The sequence below is a fragment of the Cryptosporidium andersoni genome, assembly GCF_001865355.1.
Source record: "Cryptosporidium andersoni isolate 30847 chromosome Unknown contig_1, whole genome shotgun sequence".
NCBI classification, from domain to species: domain Eukaryota; phylum Apicomplexa; class Conoidasida; order Eucoccidiorida; family Cryptosporidiidae; genus Cryptosporidium; species Cryptosporidium andersoni.
Window position 1 is genome coordinate 38264 of NW_027122907.1, and position 13032 is coordinate 51295.

General features: G+C 31.3%; 5 protein-coding genes across 5 annotated transcripts; 4 read left to right on the forward strand and 1 right to left on the reverse strand.

Moving 5' to 3' along the window:
- Positions 1-183: 183 nt before the first annotated feature.
- Positions 184-1390, forward strand: cand_031730 (uncharacterized protein; the record flags this gene model as incomplete). The annotated part of the gene is made up of 4 exons (XM_067213399.1): positions 184-227; positions 284-741; positions 827-996; positions 1223-1390. The coding sequence occupies 4 exons, from the start codon at positions 184-186 to the stop codon at positions 1388-1390; spliced, it is 840 nt and encodes a 279-aa protein (XP_067066650.1).
- A 348-nt stretch (positions 1391-1738) lies between these two features.
- cand_031740 (uncharacterized protein) lies at positions 1739-4042 on the forward strand (the record flags this gene model as incomplete). Its single annotated transcript, XM_067213400.1, has 1 exon — positions 1739-4042. The coding sequence occupies one exon, from the start codon at positions 1739-1741 to the stop codon at positions 4040-4042; it is 2304 nt and encodes a 767-aa protein (XP_067066651.1).
- Positions 4043-4115: 73 nt separating this feature from the next.
- cand_031750 (2-oxoglutarate dehydrogenase) lies at positions 4116-7229 on the reverse strand (the record flags this gene model as incomplete). The annotated part of the gene is made up of 1 exon (XM_067213401.1): positions 4116-7229. The coding sequence occupies one exon, from the start codon at positions 7227-7229 to the stop codon at positions 4116-4118; it is 3114 nt and encodes a 1037-aa protein (XP_067066652.1).
- Positions 7230-7674: 445 nt separating this feature from the next.
- On the forward strand, positions 7675-10908 carry cand_031760 (X-pro dipeptidyl-peptidase S15 family protein; the record flags this gene model as incomplete). Its single annotated transcript, XM_067213402.1, has 1 exon — positions 7675-10908. One exon carries the CDS (start codon positions 7675-7677, stop codon positions 10906-10908), a length of 3234 nt encoding a protein of 1077 aa, XP_067066653.1.
- A 500-nt stretch (positions 10909-11408) lies between these two features.
- cand_031770 (phosphatidyl serine synthase family protein) lies at positions 11409-12908 on the forward strand (the record flags this gene model as incomplete). Its single annotated transcript, XM_067213403.1, has 1 exon — positions 11409-12908. One exon carries the CDS (start codon positions 11409-11411, stop codon positions 12906-12908), a length of 1500 nt encoding a protein of 499 aa, XP_067066654.1.
- Positions 12909-13032: the final 124 nt, after the last annotated feature.

Below are 13032 nucleotides of genomic sequence, written 5' to 3' on the forward strand. Positions count from 1 at the left end.
TGAGATTTGGGTAAATATAATATTTTCAAAATAAATATATCTATGTATAGGTGCCAATTGAATCTAAATTTTTGTAACTTTGGATTCACTTTTTTTGGATACCTTAGAGCAATATTTAGAGATTTACCGCATTCAGTACTATTTATTAAGAAAAAACCTAGTGCATTGAGGAATTACTCTAAGATGTCTTCAGAAAAGTCTTTTTGGGATTTCTGTAGGGATTCTAAGTAAGTTTTCACTATTTATTATTACTATATACATATTATACAATTTATATTTGCAGAGGCTATTTTACTATAGAGAGTGGACAGGGAAATCAATTATCAGCAGTTGCTACTGTACATGATAAATATAATGCGAATACTGTTATAATATGTCATGGACTATTTTCATCTAAAGATAACCGACTTTGTCAGACAATTGCAAAACATTGCAAAGTAAATGCAGTACGCTTTGATTTCCATGGAAATGGAGAATCCCAAGGTATTAAAGATTGGAGTTTTGGCGACTACAAAGCAGAAGTTGTACATGACTTGAGGAAGATTATTGAGTTTCTTAGGTCCCAGAGGTTAATTACTATTGGAATTATTGGTCATTCAAGGGGTGCAGTTGAAGCCATTATGTACTCTTGGCTATATGATGATATCGACTTAATTGTCAGCATAGCAGCCAGATACAACCTGACAAGTTCAATTATTTCCAAATATCTCACCCCCAAACAACTTAAGGATCTTAATTCTGGTAAGTCAAAATACAAAGTACTTACACCTTTTGTACTGTCTAATATACTATCCACTTTATACTACTTTATATATCAAAAAATCAGGTGAAATTGAATTTGCAGAAATTTTACCGAGAGATAATATTCCGAGAAAAATATCACTGAAATGTATTGAGAAAAGAAGCGAAGTTGATTACAAATTACTTCAGAATGTACATAATACTAAGTATTTCCTACTAATTCATGGAACAAAAGATGAAGTCGTTGATCCTCAAGTAAGTTGTTTGCAATTCTCTGAACCATAATAGTGGTTTATACATAGAAATTAGCCATAAGTACATGGAATTTGTATCTTCTTATTTAATAGAAATTTATGCATGGTTATTATACTAATAACCATCTTCATTACAACTAAAGGAGTCTTTTCTGGAGAGTACTATTTATATGGCAACCTATTAAATCTCTTTTGTACCTTATTAAATATATTTCACATTACTTTAGGACGTAAATGAGATTGCAAAATTCATTCCTACTCATATCCCACATGAAATTGTGATGATTGAAGGTGGAACACATGCCTTGTCAGAAACTCCGGAAGTGCGCTCAATAGTTAATCTACATATTAATCGTGTAATATCATCATTCTTAGAAAAATCTAGATTTAATTAGATGACATAAGAGATAGGGCCTACTAGATAATTGAACAAATTTGAATAAGTTGAGGATATAAAGTTGGATTTAACTCTAGAGTTTATTTTTCCGTCCAAATTTGTCCATGTTTACTTAGTTTGTATACGACATTACTGCCTGGAATGTCTCACACCCGCACATTTTGTGCTTAGGTCCACCTTGACATTTTGGAATCTAGACAAATCTATAACATCAGGTATTGTTCAACTATTTAGAAATAATTGAATTTTTAAATTTAGAATTCAGCTTCAAAGTTTAAAGTGTTAGAACTACTTTTCATGACTAGATTTTAAGTAGTGTAGATGTTTATATTCTGTATATGAAACTATGAAAGGTAGCGAAATAAAAATAATTTTTATACGATTATTGGCTAATCTCAAAATGTTAAATTTTGAAGATATTTCAACAGCCAAGCTTTGTGTAAAGACAAAAGAAGGATATAGAAGCTGTAAATTGTTTTTAATAAATATAGAACTTCTATGTGAATATCTTAATATTATCCCAAGTAGTAGGGAGTACAGAAATGGTTTTACTAAGAATTATAAAGCCCTATTCCCAAATCTAGATAAAAGGTCATACCGCGTTGATGTATTAGAAGCTGCTGTTGATGGTTACAGCTTAATTTGGGTAAATGGTGAAAAGTTCTTCTTCCAGCCCGATGTAGTTGCAGCTGGTAAGGATCTTCATAACCAATGGCAGTGTATTATAGTCTTAATATTGCAATTTGAAGATCTCTTGAATAAATTTGAGCATAAGTATGAAGATCCTGAATCTGGTGATGTTTCAAGAACTGTAGAGATATCCGAAATAGATTATTTAGAACTTTTTCAAGAATGGAGAAGCTATATTGTCAGTACTTTGATATTGTTTGATGAATATTGGACTAAATTTGAAGATTTATATATTAATAATTTAATTAAGATTGAAAGTATTTCTCGTAGATTTGTTATTGATATCTACGAATTTATTAGTAACGAACTTACAAAAAATAACTCTGTGGTGTTGGATACTCATCTATATAAGTACAATAATACACAATTAAATTTAAACGACTCTCAAGAGCCACTTAGATTGGAATTTTACTGTGCCAAAGAATTTATGTCGTCTTATTCAAGGATTATCTCAAATCCAAAGTTTTTTTTCCTTCTCCAAAGGCTTTTTAGAGTTTCAAATATTGAAAGAAAAGGCAATGAAGATGTTGGACAGTTTATAAATATCAAATCTTGGAACCTAATAAGTTATATTGATTATATGGCTAACCAGATGAATGATTCCTCATATTCTATTGTTGGCATTATAAGTAGTATTTGTATTGACTCTCTCAAGCAATTGATAAGTGAAATAGTATCACTAAGCCAATTACCTGAAAAGATTGATCCTCATATTTTCAATAATATTCATCTTCATGAATTTATACTGAAGGTTCAAGAATCATGGAGAATAGCTAATAAATATCTTGCATCCAATAATATTGAAAATATTGGCTTAGTAAAACTTGTAAAGTTTATTTCCTATATATTTAATGTTCAGCTTAAAATCAGAAATAGCCACTTTTCACTTTTTACTCAACTTTCATCTACTCGATTAGATGGTAAACTAGAATGTACAAACAACTACAACAACAGGAATATCTTCAAAGAAAATTTTCTGGAATATGATATTGAGGCTTTTCTGTCACTGCCAAAAATATGCTGTCTTTTATACCTTGCAGATCCTTCCGAAAATTCATCTATATTAAGGCAATTCTTATCACCATCATACAGTGAATATATTTCATTAACAGCTGAAAATAAAAAAATCACTTCTCAGTGTGGGTCGAGACAAAAAGATCATTTTCACTTTTATTCAATTTTCCGAGCTAACACTAATGATGTAAACCATGAAAAAAATAGTTCAGACTGCAAAATTAAAAGTAAATCTTTAAATAATCCAATAAAAGATATGACTAACTGCTGGAATGAGGTAATTAACCATTTGAAGGTATCGTATGATTATAATACCCCAATAAATACACTCTCAGTATCACAATTTAATAAAAATTTTGTAAGAGAAACTACTAATGGCAAGTACTTTATATCAAATGACGATATTTTACTTTCATATATTGTATCTAAACTGACTAAAACTTGTCTCTGTGGGTTGGTTAGTAAAGACAACAATGTGCAGTGCATGTACTGTAATTCCTTGTTTGAGTCTTTAAAAAAAACAAACTTTTTTGAAGTATCTAAGGAGAAACTTGATGCTCTTATATCCACTATAGAATCAGTAAGTATTTTACTACAAAGATCTTATCCAACAGAGTGGAATGAATTTATGCAGATTACCACTCTTTGTATTGTTGATACCCCAGAACCAAACAGTTGGAAATCTCAAAAGAACTCTGCAGAATTAGATACTTCTCACAAAGAAAATAATCGATCATATTTTAAAGGGACAATAGGAAACTTTATTAATTTTGCTTCAGTAATATTTAACCGGTTAACTTCAAGAAATGAAGTATTACTAGAAAATATGAATAATATAAATGACTACCAAACCCTTGTTTCAAGGCAATCTGTCTCAAACTTAATACCCAAAGATATTTTCGAGAATGTATCTCATTCTCATATAGAGTCTAGTGGTCTACTATAATATGTTTTTGTTTAATTTTTTAAAGATGATTAGCATATCTTTTTTACAAAAGTTAGCTGTATAACATATTACTTTAACTGATTATATTTGATAAAAGATTATGCAGTTCTTCTTCATGTAAACTTGCAAAACCTGTTGCTGTTGCAGAATTTGTCTTCCTACCGGCGTATTTTATTTCTGGTACTCTCTTTTCATAGTTTGTAACTGTTCTAGCTATTAAACTAACTATACTTCTTAGTCTAGGTTGGACAAATGACCATGCTCCCATATTTTGTGGTTCTTCTTGAGCAAACACAATTTCAGATAGCATAGGAAAAGAAGAAATCTGACTGAATAGTTCAGCCCAAGGGAATGGTATCAACTGTTCAAGACGAATTATCGGCACATTTATATTGGGAAATAAACTTCTTTGCTGAACCAAATTATAATATATTTGACCACAGCATATTATTAATTTCCGAACTTGTAGATTGTCTATTTCTGATGAGTTATCTGGTATAAGAGATAGAAAACTTGATTCTGACAGGTCCTTAAGTGAAGAAAATGCATGACGATATTTTAAAAGTCTTTTTGATAAAAAAATTAGCGTTGGAATTCTTTTCTTGCACCACATATGCTTCCTGAAAATGTGATAATATTGTGCTGAATTACTACAATATACAAGTTGCCAATTAATATTCTCTAACTTATCTATAGGTTTACCTGTTCCTTCATTTATAGGTATCTCTTCAGGTTCATTTGATAGTTGCAAATATCTTTCAACTCTTGCAGATGAGTGCTCAGGACCCATTCCATCATAGCCATGTGGCAAAATACAAAGTATTGGGATTTGTAGATTCCACTTTGGAATACTAGATGATATATATTGGTCAAACATTATTTGTGCTCCATTTGCGAAGTCTCCAAACTGTGCTTCCCAAATACCAAGCGTAGGTCCAGAGGACTGTACATATCCTACTTCAAATCCCAATCCTGCAAATTCGGAAAGGATAGAATTTTCAACAGTGAATGAATACTTTGTTAACTTAGAGAACTCTTTTAGAGGGCTATACTCTCGATTATTATTAATGTCATACAAAACTGAATGTCTATGCGAAAATGTTCCTCGTTTTGTATCTTCTCCAACTAATCTTATGTGAATACCTTCCTTAAGAAGTGTTGCAAATGAAAGAGTTTCAGCTAAACCATAGTCTACTAGTGGTTTGTTTTCTTTTTCAGTTGCTAAACTTCGTTGCTCATAAATTTTTATGATATTTGGGTGCAGGTCTATTGAGGATGGGATAGTTGACAACTTAGTACCCAAACTTTTTAACTCTTCAACTCTCCACTGAGGTGGATAGAGTATCTCTTGTTCATTATCAAGTGTACTTCTAGATATAAGATCGTCTATACTCAAAGTTGGTGATTTGAATCCCTCTAAATTTCTTTTGAAGGTATCTGAAGTACTATTATTATACTTGTTTTCTATAAATGATGATATACTAGCTTCAATATGATCCAATTCAGTATTCGAAAAAACTTTTTCTTTCGCCAATTTTTTCTTGTAGAGATGAAATATTCCTGGTTTGCTAGTTATTTTTTTATACATTAGAGGGTGCGTAAATAAAGGCATATCCAACTCATTATGACCAAATCTCCTATAACCTACTAAGTTAATAAATACATCGGAGTGAAATCGGTTTCTGAATTCTAAAGACTTTAAAAATACATATACAACCGATTCTGGACAGTCTGCATTAACATGTATTATTGGAATATCAAACCCACGCGAAATATCAGAAGGATACATACTCCCTATTTCTTCACTTGGATATGTACAAAATCCAATTTGATTATTAATTATTATATGAATATTTCCTCCTATATTATAAGATGATATCTTAGACATATTAAGAGCTTCAGAAACTACCCCTTGTCCCATAGTGGAGGCATCTCCATGTATCAATATTGGTATATATTTCTTAGCAGTATCTAATACTCCTTTTCTTTCACTATAGTATTGCTCTGACTTAACCTTCCCCATTACGACTGGTACCACACTTTCTAAGTGAGATGGATTATATAATATTTCAACTGGGATAGCCCCAAAAGATATTGGGCAATTTGCCTCAGGTGCATCGGAAATGAACCTTTCATTTAATTCATAGTAACCAGAGTATCCCATGTGATACTTAACATCTCCTCCATATATCCCACTTTTTGTATCAATATCTATAAATTTGCCAGATCTAAATGAATAAAACATATTTTCGAGTGGTAAATTCAAAATATTACACATTACATTTAATCTACCTCTATGTGACATTCCAATGGTAATTTTACTATCTTTAGAATTTCCATCAAGAATAAATTTCCTAAGCATCTCACTAAGACCTAAAATTAAGGATTCACAGCCATCCAATCCAAACCTTTTAACTGTAGGAAATTTTTTTGAACACATATTTTCAAAAAGTTGAGCTCTTGCCAAAATTTGCAAATATCTGTTTATATCATCTTTTGAGGGTTTCCAATACAAGTATTCAGTAGCAGCACTCCTCATAAAACTTTTTATTTCCTCATTTCTTACATGTATATACTCAAAGCCAGTTTTACCACAGAAGATTTTTTCTAGGATTCTAACCAAATCATCTACTTTCAAGCTGTCGTATCTTAATAAAATATCAGTTAAGATAGTTGAAGAAGTTGAATTCATTATAATATTTTCTGAAGATGATATTATATCACAGCCTAGAATACCATGAGTTTCTGGTTTAAGAAGTTTTCTATACATCTCTTGATTACGTTTAACTGCTGCGCAAGTATAGGACTCCAAATTTAGTGGATCAAGTTCTGCAAATTGATGGCCATAAGTTTCAAAAGAGCTAACTAAATTCAAAATATTAGCAATTTTTATATTATTGGATTTTAGTGGTACAATTGATATAAATTTGCTTGAAGCTGCTTGAGCCAGTTCTATTTTAGAGAAATAACTTGATAACGAATAATTAATTTTCTCACCAGCTCTCCATTTATAATAAAGTGATTCTAAGTAATTTAAAGAGTCCAGACCAAAATTTGAGTGGCTATCTATGTTAGATATGTGTGACTTGTATCTACTACACTGGAGCTGTGAAGACTTCTTTAGTGAAGATATATTTAAATGAATACATCTAGAGATATTATTTATATTTAAATATTTTGTTTTCATGAATCTACCTATATTATTAAATTTTCATAATGTAATTTATAATATATGCGCTAGAAGTTATTTGACAATAAATTAGTACCCTTGAAATAGAATAAATTGAGTATATGTACAATATGCCGGTATTTGCATGTATTAAATTACATGTCCTAATTGGGTACTCGAGCACGAGAGATTAGGCTAATGAAACAAAACTGAAATTATAAAAATAAAATATCTGGATGTATGTCTGATAGTCTTTTGTAGGAAAACGGCAAGTGATTTTCGTATCCTATAAAAAAAAGCCTACGTAAATGGACGGACCATCTTGTTTATATTTGAATAGTAATAAATAAAAATTCTAATATAAATTAAAGAAGCAATAAGCTTCATTGATAAATTTTAGGTTTTAAATACTGGTAAACAACAATAAATAAAGGGAGCAAGTTGGCTCCAGGTAACTATACAGATGAGTCTCAGTCCTTCCGAAACTATCTACAAGGAAAGTGATGTACCAATAAATAATTCAAATTATATTACAGAAAATAATCCAGGATCCTTGGGTAACCATAGAAACATAGAAGGAAGTTGGGAAATATCAAATATACAAACACCATCTTTATCAGGATTGTGCAGTGGAAATTTAGACACCCAATCTGATTTAATGGACACTTGCTGTGCTAGTGATTCAGACACAGCTTTCAGTTTTTCTGTGAACTCAATCTTTTCTGGTACTCCTATAAACACTTTACCGGTTGAAAGGAAACATTTGCTACTAGAGGACAAAATTGAGGCTTCATTGGGTTTCAGGAAGAAGATACTGAAAAGATTCAAGAGATTCTTGAGGCATATAAAAGAGTTCAGCAGTGCATTGACATTATATATAATTTATCATATAAGCATTTTAAATATATATCCTACAATATATAGTGCTCATAAAGATATGCATGCTGGTAATATATACGAATATTATTATGTTAGACACATTATACCTAATGGATTAACTTCCAGTATTATGGATTCCTGCTATCTAGCATGTTTAGTGTATATATTTACATATTTTACAGGAAAATATATAAGACGTACATGTAGTAACATTAAACATACTCCAAACTTTAATGAGATGTCTGTAATAGTTTCCACAATTTTGATGCGGATTTTTGGCATTTCATTGCTGATAATAATTTTTATAGGCTTAAGTCAGTATATTGCTCATGAGAGTTTGAATTCAAAGGGATTGTTTGTACCAGATGTTTGGTTTTCTTTAGCTAAGGACAAGTACAAATATGATGATTTCAAAGGATGGGATTGTATATTTTGCCATTGGATATTTTATTTGTTCGGAATTATTGTCGACTTTAATGGATTTGTAATATCGCTTAAAATGATATTTTTGTATGTACACTGGTTTGATTTTACTGCTTTAGTGACATATTTAACTATTCTAATAAATACAGGATTACCTTTAATGCGAGAGGGAATGTTGGGACCATACAACTCTTGTAATGGGAATGATCATCATTGGTATAAATTTAATACAAAAGATATCATGCATATCAAAAGTTCAAGTGGAACTGTGCACTTTGGTGATTTTAGGGCTTCTGCTAGCTCAAGCTATCCTCCACTATTTTATAGTGACTATATTTTGATGAAGGATGGAGTTAAAATTGCAATAGATGTATATTTACCAAGAAATTACTTCAAGTATAAGTCTCTACCTACTGTTGTTGATATAACAAGATACAACCGACGCATGAATATACATTGGCCATTCACTTTATTTTCCTTGTGGGGTGAACCACGTTCAGTGTCAATGAATATCTGGTCATGGCAAATAACACAAACATTTATACCAAATAATTATGTAGTTGTTGTACTTGATACTAGAGGTACGGGAGCAAGTACTGGTTATAGGGTTGTTGATTTTTCAAAAAAGGAGGTTGATGACTTCCCAAAGATAGTTGAGTGGATTAAAAAACAACCCTGGAGCAATGGAAAAGTTGGAATTGGGGGAATTAGCTATGATGGAATGGCTGCACTAAAGACGGCCTCTTCAACACTGGATATATTTGGAGATGATAATAAGGAATTATCAAGTATATCAATAAACTTTACAAATAATTCACAAGTTCTTGTAGATGCGGTTTTTGCATTATATTCGCCAATGAATGTAATTACAGAATTGGTTGAACCTGGAGGTATCATTTGCAAGTCTTTTGTTGAAGATTATAGTAGCCTAACTCATTCATTTGAGCAATATGGTAGTCCATTGTGGCACTTCTTAAAGTCTGTATCACATTACCCATTTAAACTAATTCTTGCATTTATTCTAGTTTTGGGGAATGTTTCTCCAGTTCAGGGTTATGGGCATACAAAAAGACAAGCCTTGGAGATGCATAAGAAAAATTGGGATATGTCAAGAACAATAAAAAAGTATCGTCACATAGACGAACCTGTTGTGCTTGATGATGGGACATTTATTAGTGCTGAAAGTCTTGGAAATACAGTTGAAACTGCACATATACTTGGAAGGAAGGGTGTTAGTGTTTATCTAACGACAGGTTATTGTGATTCAGCAAATACAAGGGGTGTCTTACAGTTTTATGATGCATTAATCGATTCTTCACTAAAATTCAGCAATATTAAATATAGTGGAAATGACACAATAACAGGTAAGAAACCAATTTATAAGTTGGTAATGGGGCCATGGACACATTCAGGGCGTAGTAACTGCTCTCCTTATGGCAAGCAAAAATCTTGTTTTGAAGCTTCACTATATTATGATTTAGTGAAATTTATGGATTGTATTTTAAAAGGAATTTGTTGGTCTCAGGATGATGATAATATTCATTATTTTCAAATTGGAGAAGAGAAGTGGTACAGCACAAATAAGTTTCCTCCAGATAATACTAAATATATTCACCTTGGAATTGATCAGCCTAGTTCCATTGTTGATAGCAATAAATTATTTAATAGCAAAGCAAGAAAAACGAATATTGTACCATTATCAGATATCTTAAGTAATTATTTGGAACAAGGACGAGTTAATTCTCCTAGATATATTCAGTTAAAGGTAAATGATAACTATATATCAGAACATAGGTCAAGATGGATGATAGCATTGCATCCTTTTCGTGTTACAGTTACATATAACAAGAAAGGAAAGCAGATTTGGCATGCTGGAGAACGATTATACAGCAAAAATAATAATCAACATATTCGATTTATAACAAAACCATTTAAAACAGCACTTAAATTAGCTGGAAGTGTTTGGCTTACATTTTCAGTACAACTTTTGGATGGTTATGATGCACCAATATATGCATATTTAGAAGATATATTTCCAGACGGAACAATAAAGTATGTAACAGAGGGACTTGCACAGATAGGTCATAGACATGTAGAAATGCCAAAAGATATATTGAATAATATTCCAGATGGTTCACCTATTAAAGTTGTGCGCCCATTAATAAAGGATTATTATAGACCACTTGAGAAAGTAGGTGACACAATTGATGTACAGATAACTCTCGAACCAATAGCATGGACATTCTTCAAAGACCACAAATTAGCAATTTCAATAACAGGAGCTGATAAGAATAATTTCAAGATTCATCATATCTCCCAAAAATTACAGATTGCCAAGACACTGAATATTAAACTTGATGACTCATTCTCAATAAAAATTCCTATTCAAAAATAGCTCATAAAGCCGGATACAAATGGATTACTGCTATATATATTCTAAGTTAAATCCCAATAGTATGGGGTTGGTTTGTAAATTTATGAAAGAAGTGTTTCTAATTGGAAATATTATGTAAACTAAAACTTAGGAATTTTCATACAGGGTACAATATTTATATAAAGAAATTTGAATATAGATTTTAGAATGCAGGATTTGGGTTATTTTCTATCACTTTGTACTCTCTTATGAAAGTTACTAAACGAACACTACCTTAAATATTGGATTTGCAGATAGTGCGCTCAAGCAGTCAAATTTTGACTTTAAGAGACGTAATAGTGAGTCATCAATGTTGAAGAATGACGATCTTGTAGACAGTCACTGATATTAACTTGGGATTTAGTTTATTGGCACTTTAATTACTTATTGCGGAGATATTTTTTCCAATTGGTACATCTATCCTGAAATTGCAACTCATATATAAAAATTTTCTAATCTTTAGCGATAAAGTCAATAATTAAATGCCAGAAACGAGTGTACAGACACTTAAAGATGATTCAATATATGTATCTCCGCAAGTGGGTGTTTCTTTGCCTCCTGTAACTATGAATACCCAGTCATATTCACTTTTGGTACTGTGCATTACACTTATCTCGTTATGGATGTTTTCAGAATTAGTGGACAATGGATATATGTTTTCTATATATACAATAAGCACAAGGCAAAGAATAATTTTAGGAATATATGGTTCGGTAATATTTTTCCTCGTGTTTGCTATTCTGCAGTTACCAGATGGTATAATGAGAAGACCTCATCCAATTTTCTGGAGATTTTTACTCGGTTTATCAATATTGTACTTATCATTCTTAGTTTTTCTGTTATTTCAAGATGTTGAGAGTATTTTGTCTGCTCTTAGGAATATTGACTTCAGCTTGGATAAGTCAACTGTAGAGGTTAATTATACTGAGGGATCATGCAGTTTATTGGATTGGTCTAATGGTATACTTTATAATGTAAGACAGCGTTTGGATTTCTTTGCTTTCGCACACTTTTTTGGCTGGTTTGTAAAGACATTAATTCTTAGAGATAACTTCTTATTATGGTTTAATTCTATATTCTTTGAATGTCTCGAGTTAACATTTAAACATATATTACCAAACTTTCACGAATGTTGGTGGGACCACTTAATACTTGACATATTTGGCTGTAACTTTCTTGGCATAATTGCTGGGAATATCTTTATTAGGAAGATTAAATTGTATCAATATAATTGGCATAATAGTTATAGCTTGGGATCTTTTAATAAATTAGATGATACAAGTATGAAATCAGATATCTCAATTGTTGGAGCAACTTCTAAAACTGCAAGGAATCTTTCTGATTTTACTGTTAATACCAACTTCTTTTTCTCAAATTTAAGAAGTAAGTATAAGCATGTGGGAAATAGCAGTGAAAATTCAATATTTAACAATAAAAAACCTAAAGGAGATATATTATACATGGTTATTGACCTATGGAGCAAGTTTGGTATTATATATACATGGACAGAATATAAATGGCCTAGGACTCTTTCTAATATGAAGGGATTTATGACATTTTTATTGTTGACGATCATTATGCAATTAATTGACTTGAACTATTTTTTTATTAAAGCTGAATTATTATTACCTGTAAGTCACTGGATTTTGGCACTACGAACTATATGTGTTGCTATATGTGGTACAGCGGCAACAAGGGAGCTGTATGAATTTGTAACTAATACGAGCAATAATTCCGGCAAAGTTGGGATTCAATGTTGGGTGCTCATTGCAATTGTGTTTACAGAGTCATTTTTATGTTGGAGGTTTAGACATACACTAAAGGCTCAGAACTTATTACCACCCAATTATATAGTGATATCTTGGGTTGGGATATTTATAGTCATCACTACCACCTTTATTTACTTCATTGTACATGGGATAACGGGTTACATTCTGAATAATAGCTATAAGACACGAAGTATGCGCAACAAAATTTTTTAACTTCAAAAGTTGTGTAGAGTTCTTTTTTTAAAATCTACATAAAGTGTATTGTTAAATAAGATGACTACTTGTTAAATTATAGGGGGAAAAATAGTCACCTAGCTATTACAATAAATAATCTTTT